The sequence below is a fragment of the Mauremys reevesii genome, linkage group 8 (genome assembly GCF_016161935.1).
Source record: "Mauremys reevesii isolate NIE-2019 linkage group 8, ASM1616193v1, whole genome shotgun sequence".
Classification (NCBI taxonomy): domain Eukaryota; kingdom Metazoa; phylum Chordata; order Testudines; family Geoemydidae; genus Mauremys; species Mauremys reevesii.
This window is the reverse complement of record NC_052630.1, coordinates 3,188,879-3,214,404: the sequence shown is the minus strand read 5'-3', so window position 1 is coordinate 3,214,404 and position 25,526 is coordinate 3,188,879. Positions and strand designations below refer to the sequence as shown.

At 48.3% G+C, this 25,526-nt stretch overlaps 1 protein-coding gene across 1 annotated transcript; it reads left to right on the top strand.

Moving 5' to 3' along the window:
* Positions 1–7,417: 7,417 nt before the first annotated feature.
* On the top strand, positions 7,418–24,892 carry NIPAL4 (NIPA like domain containing 4). Its single transcript, XM_039484991.1, has 6 exons — positions 7,418–7,478; positions 16,621–16,869; positions 20,475–20,531; positions 21,168–21,258; positions 22,411–22,571; positions 23,575–24,892. The coding sequence occupies exons 1-6, from the start codon at positions 7,442–7,444 to the stop codon at positions 24,177–24,179; spliced, it is 1,200 nt and encodes a 399-aa protein (XP_039340925.1). The 5' UTR covers positions 7,418–7,441; the 3' UTR covers positions 24,180–24,892.
* Positions 24,893–25,526: the final 634 nt, after the last annotated feature.

Below are 25,526 nucleotides of genomic sequence, written 5' to 3'. Positions count from 1 at the left end.
CCCAGATGTACAGATGCTTTTTTCCCAACCTTTGTATTATGTAATTTTTTAACATTAGCTTTAATAAGAATTTTTAAATCTTTTACTGGACCAACTTCTGTTGATGAGACAGAGAAGACTGTCTCCCTCACCAACAGAAGTTGGTCCAATAAAAGACATCACTTCACCCAGCTTGTCACCTTTCTAATCTATAGCCACTTTTCCCAGGTAGGGGAGAACCCACCCCGAGGCTCATGCCAATGGGACATGGAGAGGAGACAAGAAGCTTGTTTTTATATTTATGATGATGGCAACAAAAAATGAGCTGGAGCTAGGCTACTCAAACACATCTCAGCAGGAAAAGGGTCCTGTCCATTTGTGGGTAAGCAATTGTCAGGCACAGAGTAACTCTCTGCCAGGGGAAGTAGTGAAAAGACACAAAGCTGGCATGTTCCTTCAAAGATACAATAATTGAAATAAAGCTTTTAATGAAGGAGGTGCAAGTGAGAAAAAATAAAAAGCAAGGCATCTCCCCCCGCCCCTTGCAGGGGCAGCTCTAGGAATTTGGCTGCCCCAAGCAGTCATGCCTGCGGGAGGTCCATTGTCCCGCGGCTCTGTTGGACCTCCCGCAGCTGTGGAGGGTTCACTGGTCCCGCGGCTCCGGTTCACCCGAGCTGCGGGACCAGCGAAGCGTCCGCAGTCATGCCTGCGGGAGGTCCGCTGTCCTGCGGCTCTGTTGGACCTCCCGCAGGCATGACTGCGGAAGGTCCGCTGGACCCGCCAGCCGCCCTGCAGACAAAATGCCGCCCCACGCGCGCGCTTGGCGCACTGGGGTCTGGAGCCGGCCCTGGCCCCTTGACAAGTTCAGTCCTGTTCAGTACTCAGTCTGATATAGGAGGCTATAGATCGGGATTGTTTTGTTTGTATAGAAAATATAGTACTTGTTCAGCTATTTCACTACCAGATTGAAAATGGGCCTATTTTTAGGAGCTGTGTCATTAATATACATGCATGTGTTTCCAAAAAATCCCACACATTTTAGAGTGAAGGTAACATTGCATCAAAAACTTGCAAGAGGACATTGCACATCAGGAACACATTTCTGCTTTAATAGCAGCCTGGGGGCATCACCCTGCAACACTAAGATGGAGCAGCTATTAAACCCTCCCAGCAGGCCCTACTTAATATTCTCTGTATTTGGATCAACAGCTGCTTGTGGAGGTGCCCATTGCGTGTCACATGCTTGTGTCACATTAGCACCAGGAGAATAGGAAGGAAATCTGATGTCTCCCCCTTTTCTACCCTTTTATTTCCTCAGCAACCACAGTCTCAAAGACCCTGCACTGCAGTGACCTTCCTTCTGATGGGGAAACAAATCGCTCTGAACCCAGTTGATAACTTGCACGTTTGACAAAAATTGCAGGTATCAAACCTCTTCTTAAAAGCAGCTGTTTATGAAGGTGAATTAACTGCGCTGAGCCTTCAGTCGTGATGCTGCCATTTACATCACACATGGACAGAATCTCACCAGTGCACAGAAATCAGGACAAAATTCCCGGGCTGTGAAGTAGCCCCAGGGAAGCCGTGACAGTGTCAGTAAAATGAGGCATCATGATTTCCTTTGCCTTTTTTTTTTTGATAATTCTCTCATCCTAGTTCCATTAGACAACTAAAAACAACCAGGAACATTTTCTCTCACCCTAGGGCTGAGCGTTTTATATTCCCTGTAGAAGGGCAATTTATCAAGTGATCCATCCCCTGTTGTCCAGTCCCAGCTTCTAGCAGTCAGAGGTTTAGGGCCACCCAGAGCATGGGGTTCATCCCTGACCATCTTAGCTAATAGCCATTGATGGACCTATCCTCCATGAACTTATCCAGTTCTTTCATGAGCCCTGTTATAGTCTTGGCCTTCACAACATCCTTTAGCAATGAGTTCCACAGGTTAACTGTGCCTTGTGTGAAGAAGTACTTCCTTATGCTTGTTTTAAACTTGCTGCCTATTAATTACATTGGGTGACCCCTGGTTCTTATGTTATGTGCAGGAGTAAATAACATGTCCTTATTCACTTTCTCCCCACCTGTCATGATTTTATAGACCTCCATCATATCTCCCTTTAGTTATCTCTTTTCTAAGCTGAACAAACCCAGTCTTTTTTTTTTTTTTTAAATCTCTCCTCCTACAGAAGCTGTTCCATACCGCTATGTCAGGCCTCAGCTCATGACTCTGGGCCAAGTGAGCCTTACACCCCTGGTCTCTGGGCTTCCAGGAGTCCATACCTCTTGTTTCATGCCACCTTCCTTGGTGGGCAGTAGGGAAACCCGGGCCCTCCTTCTACTGCAGGTTCCAGTCCAGGGACTCTGTAGTTAGCAGCCAAGGTCTGCTCCTTCCTACCCTTTGCTGTTTCCCTGAACTTCCGACGTTGGCCTGCCTCTAGGCCAGGGGTCGGCAACCTTTCAGAAGTGCTGTGCCGAATCTTCATTTTGTCACTCTACGTTAAGGGTTCGCGTGCCAGTCAGACATGTTAACGTTTTTACATGGACTCTTTCTATAAGTCTATAATATATAACTGAACTATTGTTGTATGTAAAGTAAATAAGGTTTTTAAAATGGTTAAGAAGCTTCATTTAAAACTAAATTAAAATGCAGAGCCCCCCAGACCGGTGGCCAGGCCCCGGGCAGCTGAGTGCCACGGAAAATCAGCTCATGTGCCGCCTTCGGCACCCGTGCCATAGGTTGCCTACCCCTGGTCTAGGCCTTTTCCACCAGCCCCTTTCTAGGCTCTGCAGAATGCTTTCCAGCGCTGGTGGCAGCAACACCTCCTGGGGTTTCCCCCGCAGATCCACTTCCTGCCCTTTTATCAAGGCTCCCTGCAGGGGCTCACCCCCCTCCTGTGGGTTCTCCATGTCTCTCCTGGCCTTACTATCCAAACACCCATCTCAGGACAGGATCCCAGGACCTACTCTCCCCCCAGGCTTGCTTCTTTCCTTCCAGCCCTTTCCCACTGCTCTGAGCTCCTCCCCAGCTGGGCCTGGTAATAAATGGGTTCGCTACACCCTCCAGGTGCCGCTAACTGAGCCCTCGGGCTCCCGTTAACCCTTCTGCTGCCAGTGTGGACTATACACCCCATCACATTCCCTGTTGTTCTCCAGCCCTGTCCACACTGGCATCTGAACTGGGCTAGTTACAATCCTATTAAAAAGGGGTTGCCAAGGACAGTTCTGAATCATTTCCCAACAGGTCTGTAGCTAGCACTGGGGTAGTAAAGTTTAAAGACCTAATATGTGCAGGGACATTTTTTGTTCCAGCTCTGCTAGCAGAAATGGTGCCAGGTATTTATGAATTACTGTTATTATTGAGAAATAATCATTTGTCTAGCTGTCCTAGGAGCCCCAGTCATAGACCAGGAGCCTGTTGTGCCAGGTGCTGTACAGACACAGAACAAAAAGGCAGTCCCTGCCCCAGAGAGCTGCAGCCTGCCTACCCCCAGAGCAAGTCCAAAGCACCGTTTCTGAACAGTTTGTGACCGTGTTCTGCATGGACAGAAACTGTGCAGCCACAAAGGTGCTTGAAATGGTTTCATACAGGGTTACAAGACCTAGTGTGAACACAATGAAACATCAAACTTCTCCCTTTTTTATTACTATAGCTGCACCGAGACCCCAATTGAGATAAAGGCCTGTTGTACTAGATACTGAACAACTCAAAGCGAGAGACAGAACCGGCCCCAAAGAACCTGCCACCTGAATAGACAAGACAGACCAACAGTGGGAAAAAGGAAGAAAAATTATCCCCGTTTTACAGACAGGGAGCAACACTGGAGTGAGTTTGATTTAGTCAGGCAATGCATACAGGGCGTTCATCCTATCCAACCAGCTCCCGGAATTTCACAGTCACACATCAAGTATCAGAGGGGTCGCCGTGTTAGTCTGGTTCTGTAAAAGCAGCAAAGAATCCTGTGGCACCTTATAGACTAACAGACGTTTTGCAGCATGAGCTTTCGTGGGTGAATACCCACTTCGTCGGATGCAAGTCACACATCTGGCACATGCAAGAGTGTGCCAATATCATTGTTGCTAACCTGCATCCACCAGTGAAATTACCAAATCAGGAGGCAAACCCTGCAGTCATTTCCCAGCCCTTATAAACTCACCCACACTCTCAATGTGCATTTTGCCTGAAGACAGGTTGTGTAACAATGGCAGGATTTAGCCCAAGACTGGCTGAGACCAGAAACCACCCTGTATTGTTTTTATGCTAAAAGCAATGGCACATTGTTTGGATTGATTGTGTGATAAAGTTACGAAGCATTTCTATTCAGCTGGTGCAGCCTGTCTAAACCAGTGACCTGCTGGTCTGGGGCTCCGGTGGGCAGCCCTGATAAAAGTCAAATGACCAACAAAAAAATGAGCTTCACATTTGCTGATAAGGCCATTATGGCTGAAGGAAGGAAAACAAGGCAGTTTCTATTGGTTTTACTTATCTCGACAGACTTCCAGCTGGAGTTGGTTAGTGGACTCGCTTTGATGAAAAGGGCAAGAGCTGTTGTGTCCGCAGTGGGTTGCTGTGTACACACAGGCACAATGCACAGATGGTGGTGGTGAGAGGGAAGGAAGCACTGTTAGTAGCAGATGACTGGGGGGAGGGATGGCTCAGTGGTTTGAGTATCAGCCTGCTAAACCCACAATTGTGAGCTCAATCTTTGAGGGGGCCACTTAGGGATCTGGGGCAAAATCAGTCTTTGGTCCTGCTAGTGAAGGCAGGGGACTGGATTCAGGGCCCCTTCCAGCTCAATGAGGTAGGGATATCTCCATATATTATATGATTACCAGATCTCCAACATTAAAACTGACTCATAATAATTTGTCTCTGTCATGAACAGAAATACCATAATTGATAGGTGCTCTCCTGCCAGCTGAAAGGTCAAAGGGTAAACATTCAAAAGCACCCAAGTGACTTAGGGCCCAGATTCTTAAAGGTATTTAGACACCTAGCTCACATTGAAATCAATGGGAGTTAGGCACCTAAATACTTGTGACATTCTATGCCTAGGTCTGGGTGAAAGTCAGTCACTCCTCCTTTATATTGAAAGTCAATGGGACTTAGGCTACTAAGTCACTTAGGTGCCTAATTCCCTTTGGCCACTCAGTGTGACTGTAAGACCCTCGATGGTGATTTGCATTCCTCATCTCACTACACCGTTAAGTGGGGCATGCAATGGTCAGGCTGCATTAAAAATGTCATATAAGCGAGTTGATCGCTGAACAGTTTTCACTCCACTTTCCCTTTGAGCTCCTAGACCTGTGCTAATGGGACAGCAGACATCAAATGCTTTGGAAAGCTGAGGAGTCCCAGGTTTGCTGATGAAGGCCCTGGGCCCTTTGTCAGAGATGGCCAACCCCAGGGCCGTACTAAAGTGATTATCAGACAACCAGTTTGTCTGCCACGTGCCTTTAGAAAACATTGCTTCTGTTCACTGTGGAACACATTAGAAACCAACAGCAGAGCCTCCTCCCACTAAAGTCAGTGGCAACATTCACACAGATGTTAATGGGAGTAGGACTGAGCCCATTACATTCCTTGAGTTGCTTCTCCACCCTCACATTCGTCTCACGTCCTTTCTGAATGGAATTGCACAATGCAATGGAGAGCTTTGAAATGATCGGACTTGTGCTACATCTGGTGTATTTTTAATAGGTTTGCCTCTGTAAGAAGTTGCTATGACAGAAACCTGATGTGTCCAAGCCCCTCCCACTACTTAAATCTTTCTTCTGTATTTTGCTTAGCTCCACTCCTGACACTACATTGCTGGTAGATGATGATATTTGTACTCAGACTAAATACGCAAGCAGTCCCACTGAAATGATGTCCCATTGTTTTTGTCATTAGCTGTCACTGTCATTGCTAACTCTGTGCATGTGTGGATTGGAAGAGCCTCTCATCAGCATTAGTTGAGTGTCAAAGATTCATGGATTTCAAGGCTGGGGCCGGCAGGCATTGGGCTCATTTAGTCTGACCTCCTGCACGCTGCACTGCATAACACAGATCCTAGATTTCACCCAACGATCCCTGCATCGAATTCACCAATTTGTGGTTGAATTCAAACACATCTGTCTTCCTTCTCTTCCTTCAAACCTCCAAGATGTGCTTTTATTTCTGCAAAATGCAGTGCCCGGCTACAGTGCTGAGTACATAACAATTATTCCTACCAACGTTTAAAACAACACAAGCCCTTCTGAACTATTTCTTTTAATAGGTTAATATCTGCATGCGGAATCTCTTTTCATAAGAGTAGATATTCTCTGTGGTACAAATGTGCATGTGTTGTATTAGCCCAGTGTTCTGTTAAAAAGCCTCTTGTTTGCTTTTAATTTCTGCCCCATGGTACACGGCTCTCTCTGTAAATACAAGGTCCTGCATGCTACCATGTAAGCCATTTATTGGGCTGATTTAATATTACGGCCAGATTGGTCACATGATGTTCAGCTATGCTCCGCTGGAACTCGGCATGAACCATGCTGGCTAGCTAGCCCCTGTGCTAACGCACGACCTATGTGGCCCTTGTATTTAATGGCAATAAGTGCAAGTTCTCCCTGCTAGCCCCAAGCAGCACAAGGAGAAAAACAAAGCCCCAAGGAGAAATCCCTGTCTCCTGAAGTACTCCAGGACCTTGCATCTCTTCAGGGCCCACCTCAGAAAGGTGAAGGGCCGAGCTATTGAGGGGAACACAGGGATTTCAAATCTGATAGAAAGGTGGTTCAGCCATCCCTAATTTTGCTGGGACACATTTTCTTTTTTTTAACCTGGCATCCCATATAGCCAAAACACCCCCAGAATGCTTCACAGCGAGAGTCCAGTGCGAGCAAAAGTGCAAAGGACACTTACAAAACCTACCAGGCCACCTTTTCCAGCAGCATTTGCATGGGCCCGTCGGGGAATTGTGCTCATGCTCACACTGGTTTTTGTGCACACTCAGTGCCAGAGGTGCACACACCGCTGCTGGGTTTGCATGATTACTTGGGTGCATGTTCAGAGCATCGCTTACACCCACCCAGCTGTGGGAGTGGCACACACACGTACACCCCCCCACACCCTCCCTTGGAGCATTCGGACCTGGAAGTTTGATCCCTTTTTCTGCGTGAAGCAGAGACTCACCCCCTCCGCCCTGCTGAGTGCTGGGGGACTGGGCCTTAGGTCAGGCAGGGGGCTGAGTCCCTGGGGTGTGAGCGGCTGCAGGGGGATGAGCCAGGGGGAGGAGAAGCCTGAGTCAGTGGAGTATCTGGCTGGAGAAGGTGCACACCCAGCCGAGCCAGGAGCAGCTTTCCAGCTCAGCAGAGGCAGGGCGAGGTCCGAGGTGCCGCTCCTCGCAGGAGGGGCGGAGGAGGCAGCAGCAGCCGAGCTGTGGGAGGCATCGGCCCGGGGGGACGGGACACACGCACCCGCCTGCGATCCGGATCCGAGCCCATGGAGCCGCTGTGGGGGAACAGCAGCTGTGCGAACGGTGGGTGTCGGGGCATGGGGGCGACAAGGGGCGGGACGGGATTGAAGTCTGGGGTCTGAGCTGGGACAGTAGGATTGGAAGAGGGGTCGGGTCGGAAGGGGGTAGAGCTGGGGGTCTGGAGGGGTCCGGGGGGGGGAGTGGGGCTGGGCACTGGGATGGGGGTTGGAAGGGGGCTGGGACGGGGTTGAGGTATGATGGGGTTGGCAGGGGGACGAGCTGGGGGGGTCTGGAGGGGTCCGGGGGGGAGTGGGGCTGGGGTAGGGGTGGGATGGGGGTATGATGGGGTCGGAAGGGGCAGAGTTGGGGGTTCCACGGGAGGCTGGGATGGGAGTGGGATAGGGAGGTGGGGACTGAGCTAGGACAGTAGGATTGGAAGGGGTAGAGCTGGGGGTTGGGGGGATGAGTGGGACTGGTGGGTCGGATTGGGGGTTATGATGGGGTCGGAAGGGGGCAGAGTTGGGGGGTTCCAGAGGAGGCTGGGGGTGAGTGGGATGGGGGTGGGATAGGAGGTGGGGACTGAGCTGGAACAGTAGGATTGGAAGAGGCGTCGGGTCAGAATGGGGTAGAGCTGGTGGGGGTTGGAGGGGGCCGGGGGTGAGCGGGGCTGAGGACTGGGATGGGTTCCAAAGGGGGGTGGGATGGGGTTGGGGTATGATGTGGTTGGAAGGGGGCAGCAGAGTTGGGGTTTTTTGGAGGGAGATGGGATTGGGGGGTATGATGGGGGCAGAGTTGGGGGGTTCCAGAGGAGGCTGGGGGGTGAGTGGGGCTGAGGACTGGGATGGGTTCCAAAGGGGGGTGGGATGGGGTTGGGGTATGAAGGGGGCAGAGTTGGTGGGGTTTGGAGAGGGCTGGGAGGTGACTGAGACTGGGGAGCCACACACCTTTGCACCCCCACAGCACTGGGCTTTGTGTCCCAGGGCTCCCGAGCCAGGCCACCGGCCCCTGATTTCTCACCAACTTCGGGGCTGGAAAGGAGATGGGGTATGCTGGGGGCACAGCTGGGGCTGCAGTCAGCTTTGCCCCAGCCCTGCCCCAGGCACTGCTCCCATGGTGGGTAGCACTGGAGCCAGGGCCTGGAACAAGAGTTGGGGGGCGGGGGGCTGGTGGGTTCCTCTGGCTAGAGGGAAATGCAGGGTGCATGTGAGATGGGGGGCTCCAGAAGGCGAGGGGACCTCATTGCAGGAGGGGGAGCTGGGCAGGTGTTTGTGCTGATCTGGGGACAGCGTAGCAGGGATCCCCCCACAGGGCTGGACTGGGTGTCACTCATCGCCGAGGCTGGGCTCCCTCCCATAATGCATGCAGGGACCTGGGCAGGAGCAATAGGGGAGGGTGTCGGGGGAAGCAGGTGGTAAAGGACTGGCCAGTGCAGGGCTGGTTTCCCTTCCAGGTCCCCCCTCCAGACAGACAACTTTGTCCAATGTGTTCCTAAAAACTGAGGGGACGCCCACAGGCTCCGAGGGAGGGTGTGGAATCCCCCTCATTGGAGGAACTGGTTGGTTGGCCTAGGCTGACTCGGTCCTGCCTCAGCCTGGGGGTTGTGTGCGCTCTGGAGGCCCCGTCCGGCCCCACAGTTCTGTGACTCTGTAGCTTGTTCTTTCCAAGGTGAAACTTTTTTTTTTTAAAGTTCCGAGAAGCGCTAGATCCAGCCCCTGTTCTGGGGGAGGCTGGAAGAGGGGGTCCCTCAGGGCGCTCTCCCTCCCACGCAGAGCCCTGGAGATGTGCACTCCTAGCCTAGGCCTGGTGGGCTGCCCCGTGCTGCCGAAAGGTGTGAAGTGTAGAGCATCCGGCATTCACATTGGAATGACAATCTGGACTGCATGCAGCTGCTTGGGGCCTACTGCCAATGACAGTCAACAGGAAGTGTTCCAGTGACTCCGGCGGGCTTTGGCTCACACCCTTGAAGCCCGTGTGTGATAGCTCTGGCTGTGAAAACGTGCGTGTGTATCAACGTTCCTTTCAATCCTCATGGGGCAGAGCCGCAGCTGGTGAATTGGCCCCAGCTCTGTTGAAGGCAATGGAGTCATGACAACTGACCCCAGCTGAGAATCTGCCTTTTTAACGTCTAGAACTAACCAGTGAAAAGAATAGGAAACCTCACTCCCTTCGGGTAAGCCACAGTCGCTTGTCCATGTGCCTTACTGACTGGTGTATTTCCATGTCTGGGGATGTAAGTATCAACATCTGGGCCCTATTTGAAGTTCAGGTGATTCTTGTGTCTCCCAACCTGAAATTCTAAGGGAAGAGAATTTATCTTTGGAGATACCTCCCCCCACGCCCACTACAGAGGCATGTAATTCCTTTTGCTGCCTGGAAGGCGGAATAATAGAATGTAACAAAAGCAGAGCTAATCAATCAGACCTCTGGCTTGCTCCCTCTCAGGTTTGATCCTGGCTCTGCTTTGCATTGGAGGGGGCTGATTTTATTTGCTTTCTTTGGGAGAGGTGAAAGCTTTGTCACATGAGGACATTGTGCATCCAGGGGAGTTAGCAGTCACTTTTGTTCTAAAGTGCATCTGAAGAAGTGGGTTTTTTACCCACGGAAACTTATGCCCAAATAAATCTGTTAGTCTTTAAGGTGCCACCGGACTCCTCGTTTTTGTTCTAAGTCTCACAAAGCCTGTTCTATAGCAGAAGAAATGAGAGTGACTAAGCACTATGTTACCTGTGCATTACAGCATTTGCAGGGACTGCATATTTAGTTTGGGAATTGGGATTTAGTTGGGGATTGGTCCTGCTTTGAGCAGGGGCTTGGACTAGATACCTCCTGAGGTCCCTTCCAACCCTGATATTCTATGGTTCTATGACTTACAAAGCAGCTGGGGGGTTTCTTCTTCTAAATTTTACTAATCCAAGATAGAAAAGACTCTGTAGACCATTTAACCCATCCCCTGCCTTATGGAGGATTGTTCCCTACAGTATATATGGGAGCATTTTACACAGCCTAGGAAAAAAAGAAAACAACTAGTGATGGAGCTTCCACCAGGTCCTTTGGGAGAGAAGTCCACAGTCAGGGAATTTTCCACTGGCTCATTTGCGCACAAGGCAATCCCTCCTGCAGAAACACCCACACGGTGAGGAGAGGAGAGACTGCACAACGGTACTGCAGCCTCAGACTGTACCAATGTTTTTTTTGTGAATTCCTCACAGGGTCTGGGAGGGGGGGAGGGGGAATGACATGAGCATCCATGTCCAACCAGCGACAAAGAACTCCTTGGCTGGGCAAAATCCACATGGCGGGTCCCTCTTCCCATTGCTAAGACTGAGGCAATGATCTAGCAGCTCATAGTTCTGATACACGCAGTATAGTCTTTTAAAATTCGACTCAGCTATTTTGTTGCTCAGAGACGGTCTGCTCCCTAGTGGTGGAACACTCTTCTGTGCAGTTCCATCTGGGCATTTTCTTCCCACATCCATCTCTGTATTTTTTTTAGTTCAATACCTACACAGAGCTAAGGGTAGCTAGGAGCAATATCTCGGGTGTGGCTGCAGTGGGAGAACCAGAAAAAGAAGCTCAACAATTTTCCCACCCACACCCATTGATACAGCTTTGATGTAGATGCTGATTTTTAGTGGTGCTTTACACAGAAGCACTTGATTCTTATCTATTTTCATGCCGCCTGATAATGAATCACATTGATAGCCCCAATTTCCTCCTGCAGGATCTGAATACTTTCCAACTTCACATGCTTTCACCAGCCAGGTGGTGCCCAGGACACTGCACAACAGTGGGGATGGGAAGTGGAAATTTTGGTCAAGGACAAATCTGTACTCCTAGAAAAAGTGCCAGGGGATCATTTGCCAGACAGAGCCTCTGGACCAGATTCACCATAACTGAACTCAATGGAGTCACCACAGCATATGCAGTGATGAATCAGGACCTCTGTTTTCAAGGTCCCAGCCAAAGGAGACACACATCCAGTAAATCTACCTAGGTGTTAATGCTGTGCCCATCACTGTGGTATCTGAGTACATAAATGCCGGGCAATCAAAAGAATTAGGAAAGATGAAGGGTTGAGTCAACCTTGCTGGTGTTTTAATTCAAGTTTTCAGGGAGTCTCGGTATCATCCCACTAAGGGACTCCTCCTTTGACCTAACTTCAGAATAATCATGTGTCGTTTGCCAGACCTCTGTTGAATCAAGGGGGCTCTGACAAGGATCTGAGGATCTGCCCCCATACCTTCTGGGTTCTCAGGCGTGATAGAGTGTGCTTCTAGAGGGCAAAGGAAAGAGGCCTTTGTCTCTTGTCATATGCTGCAGTACTCTGATGTTAGCATCTTTTCTGGAGGAGATTTTGCCTAGGTTTTGCCAGAAGTTATTGGCCTATGACATGGCCCCAAGTGCTGGATGCTGCCATAAGGGTGGCTGTGAAAACAAACGACAATCCACGCAAGAGAATAATTATTTCGTGTAACCTGACATAAGAACATAAGAATGGCCACACTGGGTCAGACCAGTGATCCATCTAGCCCTGTATCCTGTCTTCTGACAGTGGCCAGTGCCAGGTGCCCCAGAGGGAATGAACAGGACAGGGAATCATCAAGTGATCCATCCCATGTCACCCATTCCTAGCTTCTGATCAACTCCGTAATTGGTTGGTCTTTATGCCCAATGATCATCCCACTGACAATGTCCAGCAGAGAGGGAAGCTTTGTGAGAGGTTGCTGTTCTAACCTTTAACCTAACTATCTGTTCCTGTAGGGGTCAGGCCATTTGGGAGCGCCTGACGAAAAGCTCTCCTCTAATTCCATAGAAAAGCAAAATGACCACATTAGGTAGAAATGTGGTGCTGGAAGTGATGAGCGATGGACTAGCTGACAGAGGTGGCCTGAACAGGCAGGGTGGCATTGGAGTCTCTAAATCAACAAGGGTTGGATGTCTTTCTAGAAGATATGCTCTCGTTCAACCACACGTTATCAGGCCTGATGCAGGAATTACTGGGTGGAGAGGCTCTGACCTGTATTATGCAGGAGGTCAAATTAAATAACCATAATGGTCCCATTTGACCTTTAAATCTATGAATCCTGAGCTCTACAGCAAGTTTTGTGTCAAGGGGCCTTGATAACTAGCGCTGATCAGGAAGCAGATTTCCTGCCCCATGGAAAATGTCACGAGTTCAAAGTTTTTGTGCCCCCCCCCCCCCCACCACCAAATGGAGATGAAAAGGCAGCTTCTTGGCATTTTTTGCAAACTGAAAATCTGCAAAAATTAAAATTAGTTTTGTTGGCGTAGCCATGGTTGTCCCAGGATGTTAGAGAGACGAGGTTTGTGGGGTAATAGCTTTTATTGGACCAACTTCTGTTGGGGAGAGAGAGAAGCTTTCGACCTTACACAATATCTCCTTCAGGTACTAGACCAGGGGTTGGCAACCTTTCAGAAGTGCTGTGCCGAGTCTTCATTTAGTCACTCTCATTTAAGGTTTCGTGTGCCAGTCATACATGTTAATGTTTTTAGAAGGTCTCTTTCTATAAGTCTATAATATATAACTAAACTATTGTATGTAAAGTAAATAAGGTTTTAAAAATGTTTAAGAAGCTTCATTTAAAATTAAATTAAAATGCAGAGCCCCCCGGACCGGTGGCTAGGACTCAGGCAGTGTGAGTGCCACTAAAAATCAGCTCGCGTGCTGCCTTCGGCACGCGTGCCATAGGTTGCCTACCCCTGTACTAGACAAATGACAATCCTACCAAGAGAATGATTCTTTTGTGTAACCTGACTGACGTGAAGAAGAGCTCTGTGTAAGCTCGAAATCGTGTCTCTCTCGCCAACAGAAGCTGGTGCAATAAAAGCCATTACCTCACCCATCCTGCCTCGCTAATATCCTGGGACCGACAGGGCTACACAAACCATGTTTGAGTCATGGCTGTTTCAGAATTCAGTAAACAGATCTGCCACTCTGAGCTGGGAGCCAGGCCCTTCTTGTTTCTCGGGGAGCTTCCTGGTGCCCAGCCCATACTTACTATACTGAGGGGCCATAAAGAGAAGCTAACTTGAAAGTCAATATTCATTTTCAAATAGGGAAAGTCTCAATATTTTTTTCCAAGTTCATTTCATTCCCCCCCCCCCTCTCTATCTTGGTGCTGGTGGAGTCATTCCAACCTGGCAAATGCTTTTTAATGCTTCTCTCCACACTTTAGAGAAGTGTTTTATTCAATAAAGGTTTTCCTTCCAATTACTATCCTCGTTCTAGATAGTCAATGATCTTCACCTGTCGTGTAGTAAATCCCTTCTCTCGGGTGCCCCTGTATTTGTTCTGCATTTGCTGAAGTCAGTTCCTGATGGAAATAAATAACACCGTGGACTCTGATGGCCCTGTAGTAGCAACATGATCGTGCTGAGATAGACGCTCCCTTAGCCTCCAGGGCTGTTAGTATATCTGGAGAACAAGGATTGTTTGTCACTCTGTTAATAAAGAGTGGGAGTCAAATTGTTATTTCTGCTTATGGTGGAGAAAGGGGAAATGACAGTCTCAGCTGAAGGACTTTAGCTGACAAGGGAACATCACGGATAACTTACAGGACTCACATAGTATCTGAGAAGGATACGGTGACCCCTGCGGTGTGAGAGCGATATTAACTTTCAGCAGCCCTGACCAATGTCATGGAAATAAAGTTCACCCTCTTCCCAGCGCTCCTGCATGTCACCCATTTATAGCCAGGTGGGAGGACATCCCAAAGCGCAGGTCACTGTATGAAAAGGACCCACAAACTGCAGCTCCTGGTCCCAGCTGCTGAGCCCAAGTTTTCCTAGAGTGTGTTGATACAAAACATGTAGTGTTGTGGTAGCTGTGTTGGTCCCAGGGTATTAGAGAGACAAGATACAAACATGGCTGTTCAGTGCCTAGGTGTGGAAAGGCCAACACAAATGACACACCTGAGTGAAGGAACACGAGCCAGAACAGATTACAGAATAGTTAGATGAGTTAGATGTATTCAAGGCATCAGGGTTTGATGAAGTTCACCTTCGGGTATTTTCTCGGAGCCATTAGTGATTATTGTGGAGGATGGGTGAGGTCCCAGACTACTGGAGAAGGGCAATCATAGTACTGATCTTGCAAAGGGGTACAAAGAGAACCTGGGGAATTAGGCCGGTGAGTGTAACTTTGATACGTGGAAAGATACTGGAACAAATTATTAAACAATCAATTTGTAAGCACCTTGAGAATAGCAGGATTATAAGGAATAGCCAACATGGATTTGTCAGGAACAAGTCAGGCTCATTTCCTTCTTTGACAGTGTTTCTGGCCTAGTGGATTGTGCGGAAGCGGTAGGTGTGATATAACTTGATTTTAATAAGGCTTGTGACACAGACCCACATGAATTCTCATAAGCCAACTAGGAAAATGTGGTCTAAATGAAATTTCTAGATGATGGGTGCACAACTGGTTGAAAGATTATCCTCAAAGAGTAGTTATGAGTGATTCACTGTCAAACTGGGAAGACGTATCTAGTGGGGTCTGTCTTGGGTCTGGTACTAGTCAACATTTCCATTAACGACTTGGCTAATGGAGTGAAAAATATACTTATAAAAGTCATGGGTGACACTGAGCTGGGAGGGTTGTAAGCACTTTTGGAGGACAGGCTTAGAATTCAAAATGGCTATAACAAATTGGACGATTGGGGTGAAATCAACAAGATGAACTGCAGTAAAGACAAGTGCAAAGTACTACACTTAGGAAGGAAAAAGCAAATGCACAACTATGAAATGGGGACTAACTGGCTAGGCAGTGATACTGCAGAAGAGGATCTTGGGGATATAGTGGGTAACAAATTGAATATGAGCAAAAAAACGTGATGCAGTGGGGTGTCATATGTACGACATGGGAGGTAATTATCCTGCTCTACTCAGCACTGGTGAGGTCTTAGCTGGAATACTGTGTCCAGTTTTGGATGCCACATTTTAAGAAACATGTGGACAAGTGCGGGAGCCCAGAGGACAGCAACGAAAATGATAAAAAGTTTAGAAAACCTGATCTATGGGGAAAGGCTAAAACAATTGGGCATCCTTAGTCTTGAGAAAAGGAGACAGAGGGTGGAGCTGATAACAGTCTTCAAACATGCTAAGGGCTGTTCTAAAGAGGACGGGGATCAATTGCTCTGAAGGAAGGACAAGGAGCACTGGGCTTCTGAGGCAGCAAGGGTAATTCAGGTGAGCTATTAGGAAACTCTTTCTAACGCTAAGGCTAGGTAAGCAGGGGAATAGGTTACCAAAGGGGGTTATGGACCCCACCCCTGGAGCTATTTAAGAACAGTTGGACGAACACCCCTCAGGGATGGTCTAGGTTTACTCGGTCCTGCCTCAGTGCAGGCAGCTGGACTAGATGACCCATCGAGGTCCCTTCCAGGATTCTAGAGCCACGCTGGGGAAAAGCTGCTGTGTCCAGCCGCGCTAGCTGGAAACTTGCCAGCTAAGCATGCCAGGGGTTTCCAGCTGTAGTACGGATGGAGCTTAAAGCCTAGTGTCCCAGTGCCACTGATGTCTAGCCATGGCATCCAGCCACCAACTCATGCCATGTAATTGCCCCCTTCTTGAGGGTTTCATACATTAAACAATTAGCATTCGTGCCTCTGTTAAGCTTTCCCTTTGCTTGTTGGTTTGAACCTTTGATCTGGGGTCAGTTCCCTGCTCCACCACAGACTTCCTGTGTGACCTTGGGCAAGTCACTTAGGCCCAGGTCTTTCAGCTCCCACCTTCCATTCATGTAGGAGAACCCTAAATACTTTGTGAAGCTGCTTCTTAGTCTCTCTCTGCCTCAGTCTCATGACAATAACAGGATTTACCCGGCTCCCAGGGGTGTTATGAGGATAAACATGCTAAAGATTTTGGGGTGCTCACATACTACAGTATTGGTGGGGGGGCACCTTAGGTAGAGGGAGTCCGTTACTTTGATCATATTCAGTAACACCGTGACTTCAGGGGGACTGTTCATGAACTAGCGTGCATAAGGGTGCTAGACTCTGGCCTTAAATCATTTTTGTCAAGGCTGTCTAAGGAGTCAGCGCTAGACCTGTGATTAGAATCCTGGGCCCCAGTCCTGTGCTCCAACCACTACATCACCATCCCTAAAGAAACACATTTGATAGCATCCCATAGAATAGTCTCACTAATGTTTCACATTTGTTTTCTGTGTGCGTTGTCCTCACAGGTTCTTTGGTTAATGTTTCTTGCTCGTCTCGGCGGGTCATATGCCAGGTGATCGGTGATGGCAACCTGACCACCTCTGTCCATAAGAATCTCACTTTGCACAGCAGCTGGGCAACACAAGTAGAAAGCAAATATGGATTCTACATTGGCTTGGCCCTTGCCATCTTCTCCAGTTTCCTCATCGGCAGCAGTGTCATCCTCAAGAAGAAAGGGCTGCTGCGGCTGGTGGACAAAGGGAGCACCAGAGCAGGTATGGAGATTCCGGGAGGATGGGGGGGAATAGGGGTTCCCCTATTCCCCTGCTCCCAGAATCAGACGCATTGTCCACATTCCCATAAGTAATGAGGCCGGGGGAAATGCCTCATGAGATTTGCTGTTGGTGCGTGTGTTTGCATCTGAAGAGCATGATAACTGGGAGTGGGGGAACTTTTCATCCATCAGGGACTCTTCTCCGTGTAAATAAAACTGGGTGTGGGACTCAGATGGTTCACAGCTCTGGGGCTGGCCCTTTGCCCAGGGCAGAATTTCACCCATGCAGAATGGATCAATTTACTCAAATGGGATTGCACAATTCAGTTCTCCATGAATCAAATCCTGCTTGTATTGAAGTCAATGGAGAAGTTTGCCATTGGATTCACTGAGACAGGACAAGGTCCTGTGTGGTTTTCCTGCACTGGAGAATGACATCTTATTAATGCAAAATGCCAAATTCATTTGCAGAGCCCAGAATGTGTGTATAAACTTTCCCTCTTCCACCAAGTAAATATTAACTTAATGTTAAACTACATATAAATAATTCCCCATCTGTGTTATTTATTTATTAATAATCCAGTAACTAAAACATGCTGAGAACTCTACAGAACAATATGGTCTTTGTGCTGGAAAGGTTACAATCTATTCTCAGACATGATGCAGCAAGTGAGGGTCGCTGTCGTTATCTTTGTCATCTCAGAGAAGTTATCTTTTTGATGCACCTGCACCCAGCACCTCAGAACCAAAGCAGTTCTAATGCCCTAAGAATGGTCCTGGTGGCTTTACTTCACAGGTAGAAAAGCTCCATGGATAGTGCCCATCCAAATTAGAGGTAATGATTATAAGATTCTCAGTGTTCTTCAGTTGGTGTCTCAGGTATCCTACCGCTGGCACCATGAGGTTACACTGACTGTGACTTCTCAGATGACACAGAAGAGGGCAGGGCTTATTACTGAGTGGGCTGGCCCCTAATGGTATTGCTGACCTTGATCCCCACTGTTTTGCAAGGTGAGGGTAAGTGACCCTGCAAGGCTTTACTTCCACTCCTTCACACATGTGCATTGTCCTTAATGAGTGGAGTGCAAACCATGCCTTCTTGCTGACAGAGTGCGTCTCTCCTGATAACCTGGCCTAGGGGGCACGACCTGAGCTGGAGCAAGAGGGATCTCTGTGAGAGCATGTGAATGTGTCATGCCTTTGGGGGTGCTGAATGCAGGCTCTGGCTGAGGCATGCCTGTGTGGGATTGTATTGCACAAGGGGGATGGTATGTGCCAGGATGCGATTATGCAGTAGGTGCTTGAGCAAGGGGAAGCGTGTGTATATTGCATCACGTTAGAGCAGCATGCGGAGGTGGAGTCTGAGTGGGATTTGTGGAAGTTCAGCTTGTGGTTGTTGGAGCACGTGTGTGCAGTGGGGTTGCACTGGTGTGTGCGTGTCTGTTGGCCGACCAGCCGTGTTTACAGATGCAAGGTAAATGTGGTGGGTGTGTTTGTGTGCCCCAATAGGTGGAACCTGGAGGCGGGGTGGAGTCTTATCCCCCAGTTCTGCCCACTGTTGAGTTGCACAGTGGAGTTTAGCCCATTGCTCTGGTGTCACAGACATAAGTCTTAATAGACGTTTCGAACCGCACCTGCAGCCAACCTCATTGTGTAACTACAGACCATAGCACCTAGCTCCTCGATAACATTTTTCATCAGTTGATCTCAAAGAGCTTTACAAAGGAGGTCAGTATCATTGGTCCCTGTTTTACAGATGGGAAAACTGAGGCATGGAGCAGTGAGGTGACTTGACTAAGGTCGCCCAGCAGGCCAGGGGCGAAGCTGGGACTATAACCCAGAGCTCCTGAATGCCAGTCTGGGCCTTGAACTGCTAAAGCGGTACAGACTTACCTAAAGTGGTGACTGCCCCTTGCTGACCGGCCATATGCAACAGTTGATGTTGTACAGTTCAGCTTTTTTGAGTTATCTGTCCAAAGAAATCTTAGAAATGTAACATTAACAAAAGTATTTCCCCAGCTTCCCCCTCCCCATCCCAAAGCTGAGCTAACTCCGTAGTGGTCACAGGGATTTTCCAGAGTGATTCACCGTGGGGCTGAGTTCAAGCATGGAAAATTTCAGCCCAAAAGAAGAATTTCTGAGAAAGTTTTGGGCCAGAGAAAGCAGGGATTTCTAAGGGAGCTGGTGTGTAACCTTCTCCCTGTAGCTTTCATCGAGGAGCTTTAAATGTTTCAATTCTAGCAATAGTTTCCCAAGTGTTCTTTATCCATTGCTGGCTCAGACTTTCCTTTTAGCCATCTAATCTTTCCATCTAGGCATTTATTCCAGGCTCGTTAGCATGGTATTTGAGCACGGCCCTCTGCTGCTGCATACTTCAACATGCCCGTAATTTGTGCTGTTACGTGGTAGTACCTGCTCAGCCAGGGTCATGGAAAACTGGCCCTATCCTGCTCCCACTAAAAAGCAGTTGGAGTTTTTGCTTTGATTTTAATGGGGACAGGCTCAGGCTCTTGATGTGGAAGAACTTCAGATTTCCACTTCCCGCCCCTGCTTGAGCCTCTGAACTCTCCCTTTTTAGAGACACATTTTCCACCCTCTCATTTTTTTTTAATGCCATAAATAATTCTGCATCAGAAATGCAGTCATGAAAACTCCCTTTTTGCATGAAGTCGGGACATTATTATTATTTATTTGTATTCCAGTAGCACCCAGAGGCCCCAACTGAGATCAGGACGCCTGTGTGCTAGGGACTGTACAAACACATGACAGGATCCCTGCCCAAGTAGACACGACAAAGAGTGGGAGGGGAAACAGAGGCTGAGAGAGAGAAAGCAACATGCCCACGGTCACCCAGGCCACAGCAGCAGAGCGTGGGACGTCCTGAGCAGTTTAGTGCCCTATGCTCTAGCTAACGCTGCCACCCATGATGCCAGCAAGGGGGTTGTTTCCCCATCAGCTTTAACCCTTTGTCTCTTCCCCCCACGATCTCCCTTTCAGGTTTCAGTCCCACAGCTGGGCCTAGCCAAGGATTTATAGCTCAGTGGTTTGAGCATTAGCCTGCTAAATCCAGGGTTACGTGTTCAGTCCTTTAGGGGCCCAGCTAGGGAACTGGGGTAAAAATCTGTCTGGGGCTTGGTCCTGCTGTGAGCAGGGGGTTGGGCTAGATGACCTGCTGAGGTCCCTTCCCGCCCTGAGATTCTGTGATTTGATGCTGGGACCCTTCTAGCAGTTCCCTGAAAAACAGAAGCAATGACCCTGGCTGTTAGTGGTCAAGGGCGCTCAGCAAAGATGGTGCAAACTCATCACAGAGCTTTCAGCATTTAGCGCTGGCTGGGGGATAATGTTGCCTCTTCAGTGTTGCCCAATGGGATTAAATAGCTGTTTTCTATTGTATTTATGCTCCCGTCCAGGCTGTAAATGCCACCTTCCACTAATAGTCTCTGGTTGCCGTGTAGGATTTGATTGATTTGTTTATTGTCTCCTCTCCTTCTAGGTTGTTTCAATAGTCATTTGAAACAGCTCTTCCATAGCTTGGTATCTGCTAGTTCTTGTGGCTGTGGGTTATTTTTCTAGTAGTCCCTAAATACCTATGCTTTGCTTTCCCAGGAGACGGAGGTCATGGCTACCTTAAGGACTGGCTGTGGTGGGCTGGACTGCTAACCAGTAAGTGGGGCTATTCACATTCCCATGCATTTATTGCCCTCACAAGGTTTAGAAAATGGAGGCATAACCAAGCTATTATTTTAGCCAGTTTCTCCAGTGGCTCGGAAGTTTGTTCAGTGGAGGGACGGATTCTCCACCCCTTGCAGATAGAGAAATAGAGCAGAACCAGCATGCTGTGCCCGTCCCATCGCAGCCCGTCTGGATAGCTTGCAGAACTAGTTCGCTCAGTTTTCCTAGCCAAGAGTCTGAAAAGCCCCGGTTAGACCAGGGAGGCTGGCTGGTCTGTCAGCGTACCAGGCACTGGACGAAGCCTGCTGGACTACCAAGGTCAGGAAAGGGCACGTCTACATCAGTAGGTAGATATTCGGGAGGGGGTAGTAGCACCTCCATCCCCCTGCTCGGCAATAGAATCCAGGATGCACAACTTCCTGCAGAGCCCCCTTGTGTGAAGTTCTCACTGGGGTTCTTTGCACCCAAGATGCTCTGGCCCAGTTTCCATGTGGCGTGGAAACCCCCAGCAAGATTCGGGCTCCTTCCCCAGCTCAGCCCTTATCGCTCTGAAAATGCACAATGACCTTAACAAAATACGTGTTGTAACTCACTTGTTGGCTGTTTGTTTTTCTCTTGTTTGCTCAGTGGGTGGAGGGGAAGCTGCCAACTTTGCTGCCTATGCGTTTGCACCTGCAACTATCGTCACCCCCCTTGGCGCCCTGAGCGTGCTCATAAGGTGATTTCTAGGTCTCTCTGTTTTTATATTTAACCCCCTTTTTTCCCCAGATGGCACAAATGTGATTTGCGTGGCAAGAAGAAAAACATCTTGGCGATTGCGACAAAACAGACAAATAGGTGGATGCTGTCCTCAGCGTGGGATGTTGTGCAAAGCACATTGATTGTTGGATTAAATAACATATGGGAACAATGTATGTTGGTGTGACCAATAGTCCAGTGTCTATTTGGAAGCTTTTATAAAAACCTCTGGCTCTTCCTTCTTGTTCTGGTCACCCAGCAGCGGCGCTGGTACCAGAACATTTTTGGCAGTGGATCGTATTGCCAACCCCAAATGCCAAAAATCATGAGAACTTTTCACAAAATCATCCATTTTGGGTTCTCTTGATTTGCAGTCTGGCTTTTGAACGTTTAGGGTGCATTGGGATCACATTTTTGTACTTTTCTCTTCTGCCAGAGAGCTAGAAATGTACTTTTCTTTTAATGATAAATGGGAGTCTCCGGTTTTCACATGACTCCAGGAGCTAGGGCTATTTTTTCAAAAAGACACCAATTACTGCAAGACTCACAATAAAAATGGGAGATTTAGCACCACTGCAGTGGGGGAACTGCCTCCAGAATGGGCCATTTGATGAGCAAACACGTAGTTGGAACATGACTAGACTTTCTACTGTTGAGTTTTCCTGTCCCTTCAAAGAGTTTCTAAAGTTTAATAACTCAATAATTAATGGAGTGTTAGTTTCTTTGGTCTTCAAACCCCTTTCTCTGGGTGCTAGGAACTTTATGTTACCCGACTGAGCATAAATGGAACTAGCCACATGATTAGTTCCTCTGGAGACACAGTGATCTCTCCCCACCTATAAGCATTTTCTTTTCAAGACCTTAATTTTATTTCTACGTGAGTTGTGAATTTTAGGAGTCACACAGTCCAGACTCTGCTGTGAATCTGGAATAACCCCACTTAACTCAGTGGAGTTACTCTAGATTTACACCCACACAACAGAGAGAAGAATTTCTTCCTGGCCCTTAATAAAAGTGAAGATATTAATTTATTTTACATGTAACCTTTTAATCTGCCTTTTGTTTAACCCTTGCAGTTCTCCCTTAGATGATTTGGGGGTAGTAACGTCTTTTATTTGTCTGCCCCGCACAGTGCCATCCTATCTTCCTATCTGCTCGGAGAGCGGCTAAACCTGCTGGGAAAGCTCGGCTGCATGCTGAGCATTGTGGGGAGCACGGTGATAGTGATACACGCCCCAGAAGAAGAAGAGGTCACCACGCTGGCCGAAATGGCTTCAAAACTGAAAGAGCCCGGTAAGAACCAGACAGCTCAGCCAGCTCAAAGACGGGGCCATTTAGAGGAAAATATACGAGCAGTGGATAGAATGTCATGTCCAGAAGTTTTGCTTTAGTTAGGGACCACGCCTCCAGGGTCTAGCTGAAGAATTTAATAGACTCTGTGGTGCACCCCTAGAACTGGGTTCCCTGCAGTACCCGTGTTGTGCATTCTAGTGTTTTAGACAGTGGCTCTAGAATCTTGGAGAGTGCGTGTGCGTGTTTGGTTTTGTAATCAGCACTTGGGAGCCAGTTGTGCTGGTTTTAGAGAATCAGAGTCTTGCGGTTGGGTTTGCAGTTATTTGTATGACTGGAGCATCTAGGAGCCTGAGTCTATTGCTGCCCTTCTCTGAGGGGCATCCATATCTGGGCTGAATTTGTACTAGTAGCTTTTTCCCACCCCAAACCATTTGCAGTCTCAGCTTCCAAGGTGCTCAGGATGTGAATACCTGGAGTGGAGCAGGTTGGCATTAAGGTGGCTAAGCTGCAATGTGGAGGCAGCCCAGCCATTTCCCAAGTCAGCCAAATCCCCTCCTCCTTTACGCCCATGGACCCATGTGCTGCTGTGGCCCTACACGTTGCCATGTGATTCGAACTTTCCATGGGCAGCGAGCTCAATCAGAAAGTGGTAAAACGAACCCCCGACAGGTATTCGTCTAAGGCCTCAGACTGGGATTGCATAACAGGTGACTGGGGATTCTTTGGTCCCAGATCTGTAGCTGGTGGAAATCCACATAGCTTCATGCAGCTTAGTGGAGCTACAATGTTTTCCACCGGTTTGAAGATCTGGCCTTTGGGGTTTTTTCACACTGTATTCCTGCCTATGTCCGGTGTGCTACTGCCTTACTCTGGGTTACGTTGCTTAGGACCAGCTGTGGGCTGTGTTTGATCTCTCTGGCGTATCCCGAGTAACGCATGCTGGGGTTATAGCCTGACTGTGCCTGCCAGTGGATTTCATGTTGTCACTTCTTGCCTCTCAAAGGTTTCCTCGCTTATGCTGCCATCCTCTTAGTAGTCTGCCTGATTCTGATCTTCTTCCTCGCACCCCGCTACGGGCAGCGCAACATTCTCATCTACCTCACCATCTGCTCCGTGATTGGTGCCTTCTCGGTGTCTTCCGTCAAAGGACTGGGGATTGCCATCAAGGGCTTCTTTGCTGACCAGCCTGTCCTGCAGAACCCGCTGACCTGGATCCTCATCCTCACGTTGGTGGCTTCCGTCACCACTCAGATCAACTATCTCAACAAAGCTCTAGACATTTTCAACACCTCCTTGGTATTTCCCATCTACTACGTGTTATTCACCACCATAGTCATCACCACGTCTATCATCCTCTTTAAGGAGTGGGTCGCCATGTCAGTGGTGGACATTATTGGGACGGTTTGTGGCTTCCTCACCATTATTTTGGGGGTGTTTTTACTCCATGCCTTCAAAGACATGGATATAAATTTGGGGAACCTCCCGCATGTTCTTCAGAACAGCGGCCAGGCACCAGCAATCAAGGATGACAAGAACATTCTGATAGAAGTGGACAATTCTGGCATGATTGCCGATGATAAACCCAAAGTATTCATGATCTACAGCTAAAGCAGTGATATAAATGGTTAAGGGCAGAGGATGCTGCTCTGAGCAGGCTAAAATGTTACCGGGCAATTTTAAAGCAAAAGCACAGAAAGTAAAACTAATCATGAGGCTGACCTAATGCTACTAGAGACACATGCAATCTTCCAGTGGGCTCTGGAGCAGGCCTGATGTCATAACATGAGGAAGGGGCATATTTTGTGTTCACCCATAAGACATCAACATGAATAGCTGCTGAAAGTGGCAACTCCATTGAAATATGACAAGCTTGGAGCAAAATTCTCCTCTGGGATCCTTGCTGAGGGCTGGTCTCAACATTGTCAGTTTCTAGTGCAGGAGCTGCACACTTTTTCCTAAGCAGAACTCTGGCTGATGTGCTTACTTCAAACTGACCTCCACTGACTGACTGATTAGTGGGTTTTGATTTCTTTACAGCCCCTATCCCAAGAGCTTTAGGTATTTCTGCAAAACTTAAAATACATAGCAACAGCAAAAAGAACAGGAAGACCCCCCAGTGAATATTCTGCCCTTGCAAACCCCCTGGGCAGCTTATCCAGGTGGATAGCAACAGCAAGTCCTGACATCTGACAACCCCTTAAGGCTTCCAATCCCCGAAAACCTGGGGGAAAAAGATGGATTTTCAGCATGCCATTGGCTTGTCAGAGCAAGTTCCATAGTAAAAGGCCCACTCCTGGAAAACACCCTCCTCTGACCCACAAACCCCCTCTTTTTAAAGCCAGGACACACCCCCATCCTGGGCAAGTAAATATTTAGACAGGCAAGTAAGGGATCATTTGTTTCTGTTCTCATCCTACCAAAGGGCAGCCAAACAGATTTTGTACCTAATAAATTGTCAAGGTAATTATGCAACATGACTTTATGACCTCTGATGATTTTAACCACAGCAGCGTAGCATGGGGCATTCCACGAAGGACCTAGTGCAGAATGTGAGAGAGGCTTGAACCAAACATCCTTAAAGAGGAAGTTCAGGTCAGATCTGAACATAGTTTCTGTCGCTTTAGTGAGAGAAACCAAAAGCCTCAGGTCCCCACACCCTGAATGCTGAGAAAGATTGAAGCTGAATCATGCAGCTCTCCTGATGCAGAATAGACCTAGCAGTGCAGGGAAGTAAGCAGTGTTTGTTCTAAGGTGGTAAAAGCTGCCACTGCCTGATTGCAAGAGAACCTAATCTATCTGAGTGCATGAATGTAGACTCACTGCTGGAACTCCCCCCCACCCCCAATTGCTGGATGATGTGGTATCATAGAATCTCAGGGTTGGAAGGGACCTTAGGAAATCATCTGGTCCAACCCTCTGCTCAAAGCAGGACCAATCCCCAGATCCCTTAATTAG

Coding starts and splice junctions, on each gene's coding strand:
- NIPAL4 (XM_039484991.1), top strand. CDS start 7,442: ATGGAGCCGCTGTGGGGGAACAGCAGCTGTGCGAACG. Junction 16,870..20,474: donor CAAAGGGAGCACCAGAGCAG/GTATGGAGATTC, acceptor TTGCTTTCCCAG/GAGACGGAGGTCATGGCTAC. Junction 22,572..23,574: donor TTCAAAACTGAAAGAGCCCG/GTAAGAACCAGA, acceptor TGCCTCTCAAAG/GTTTCCTCGCTTATGCTGCC.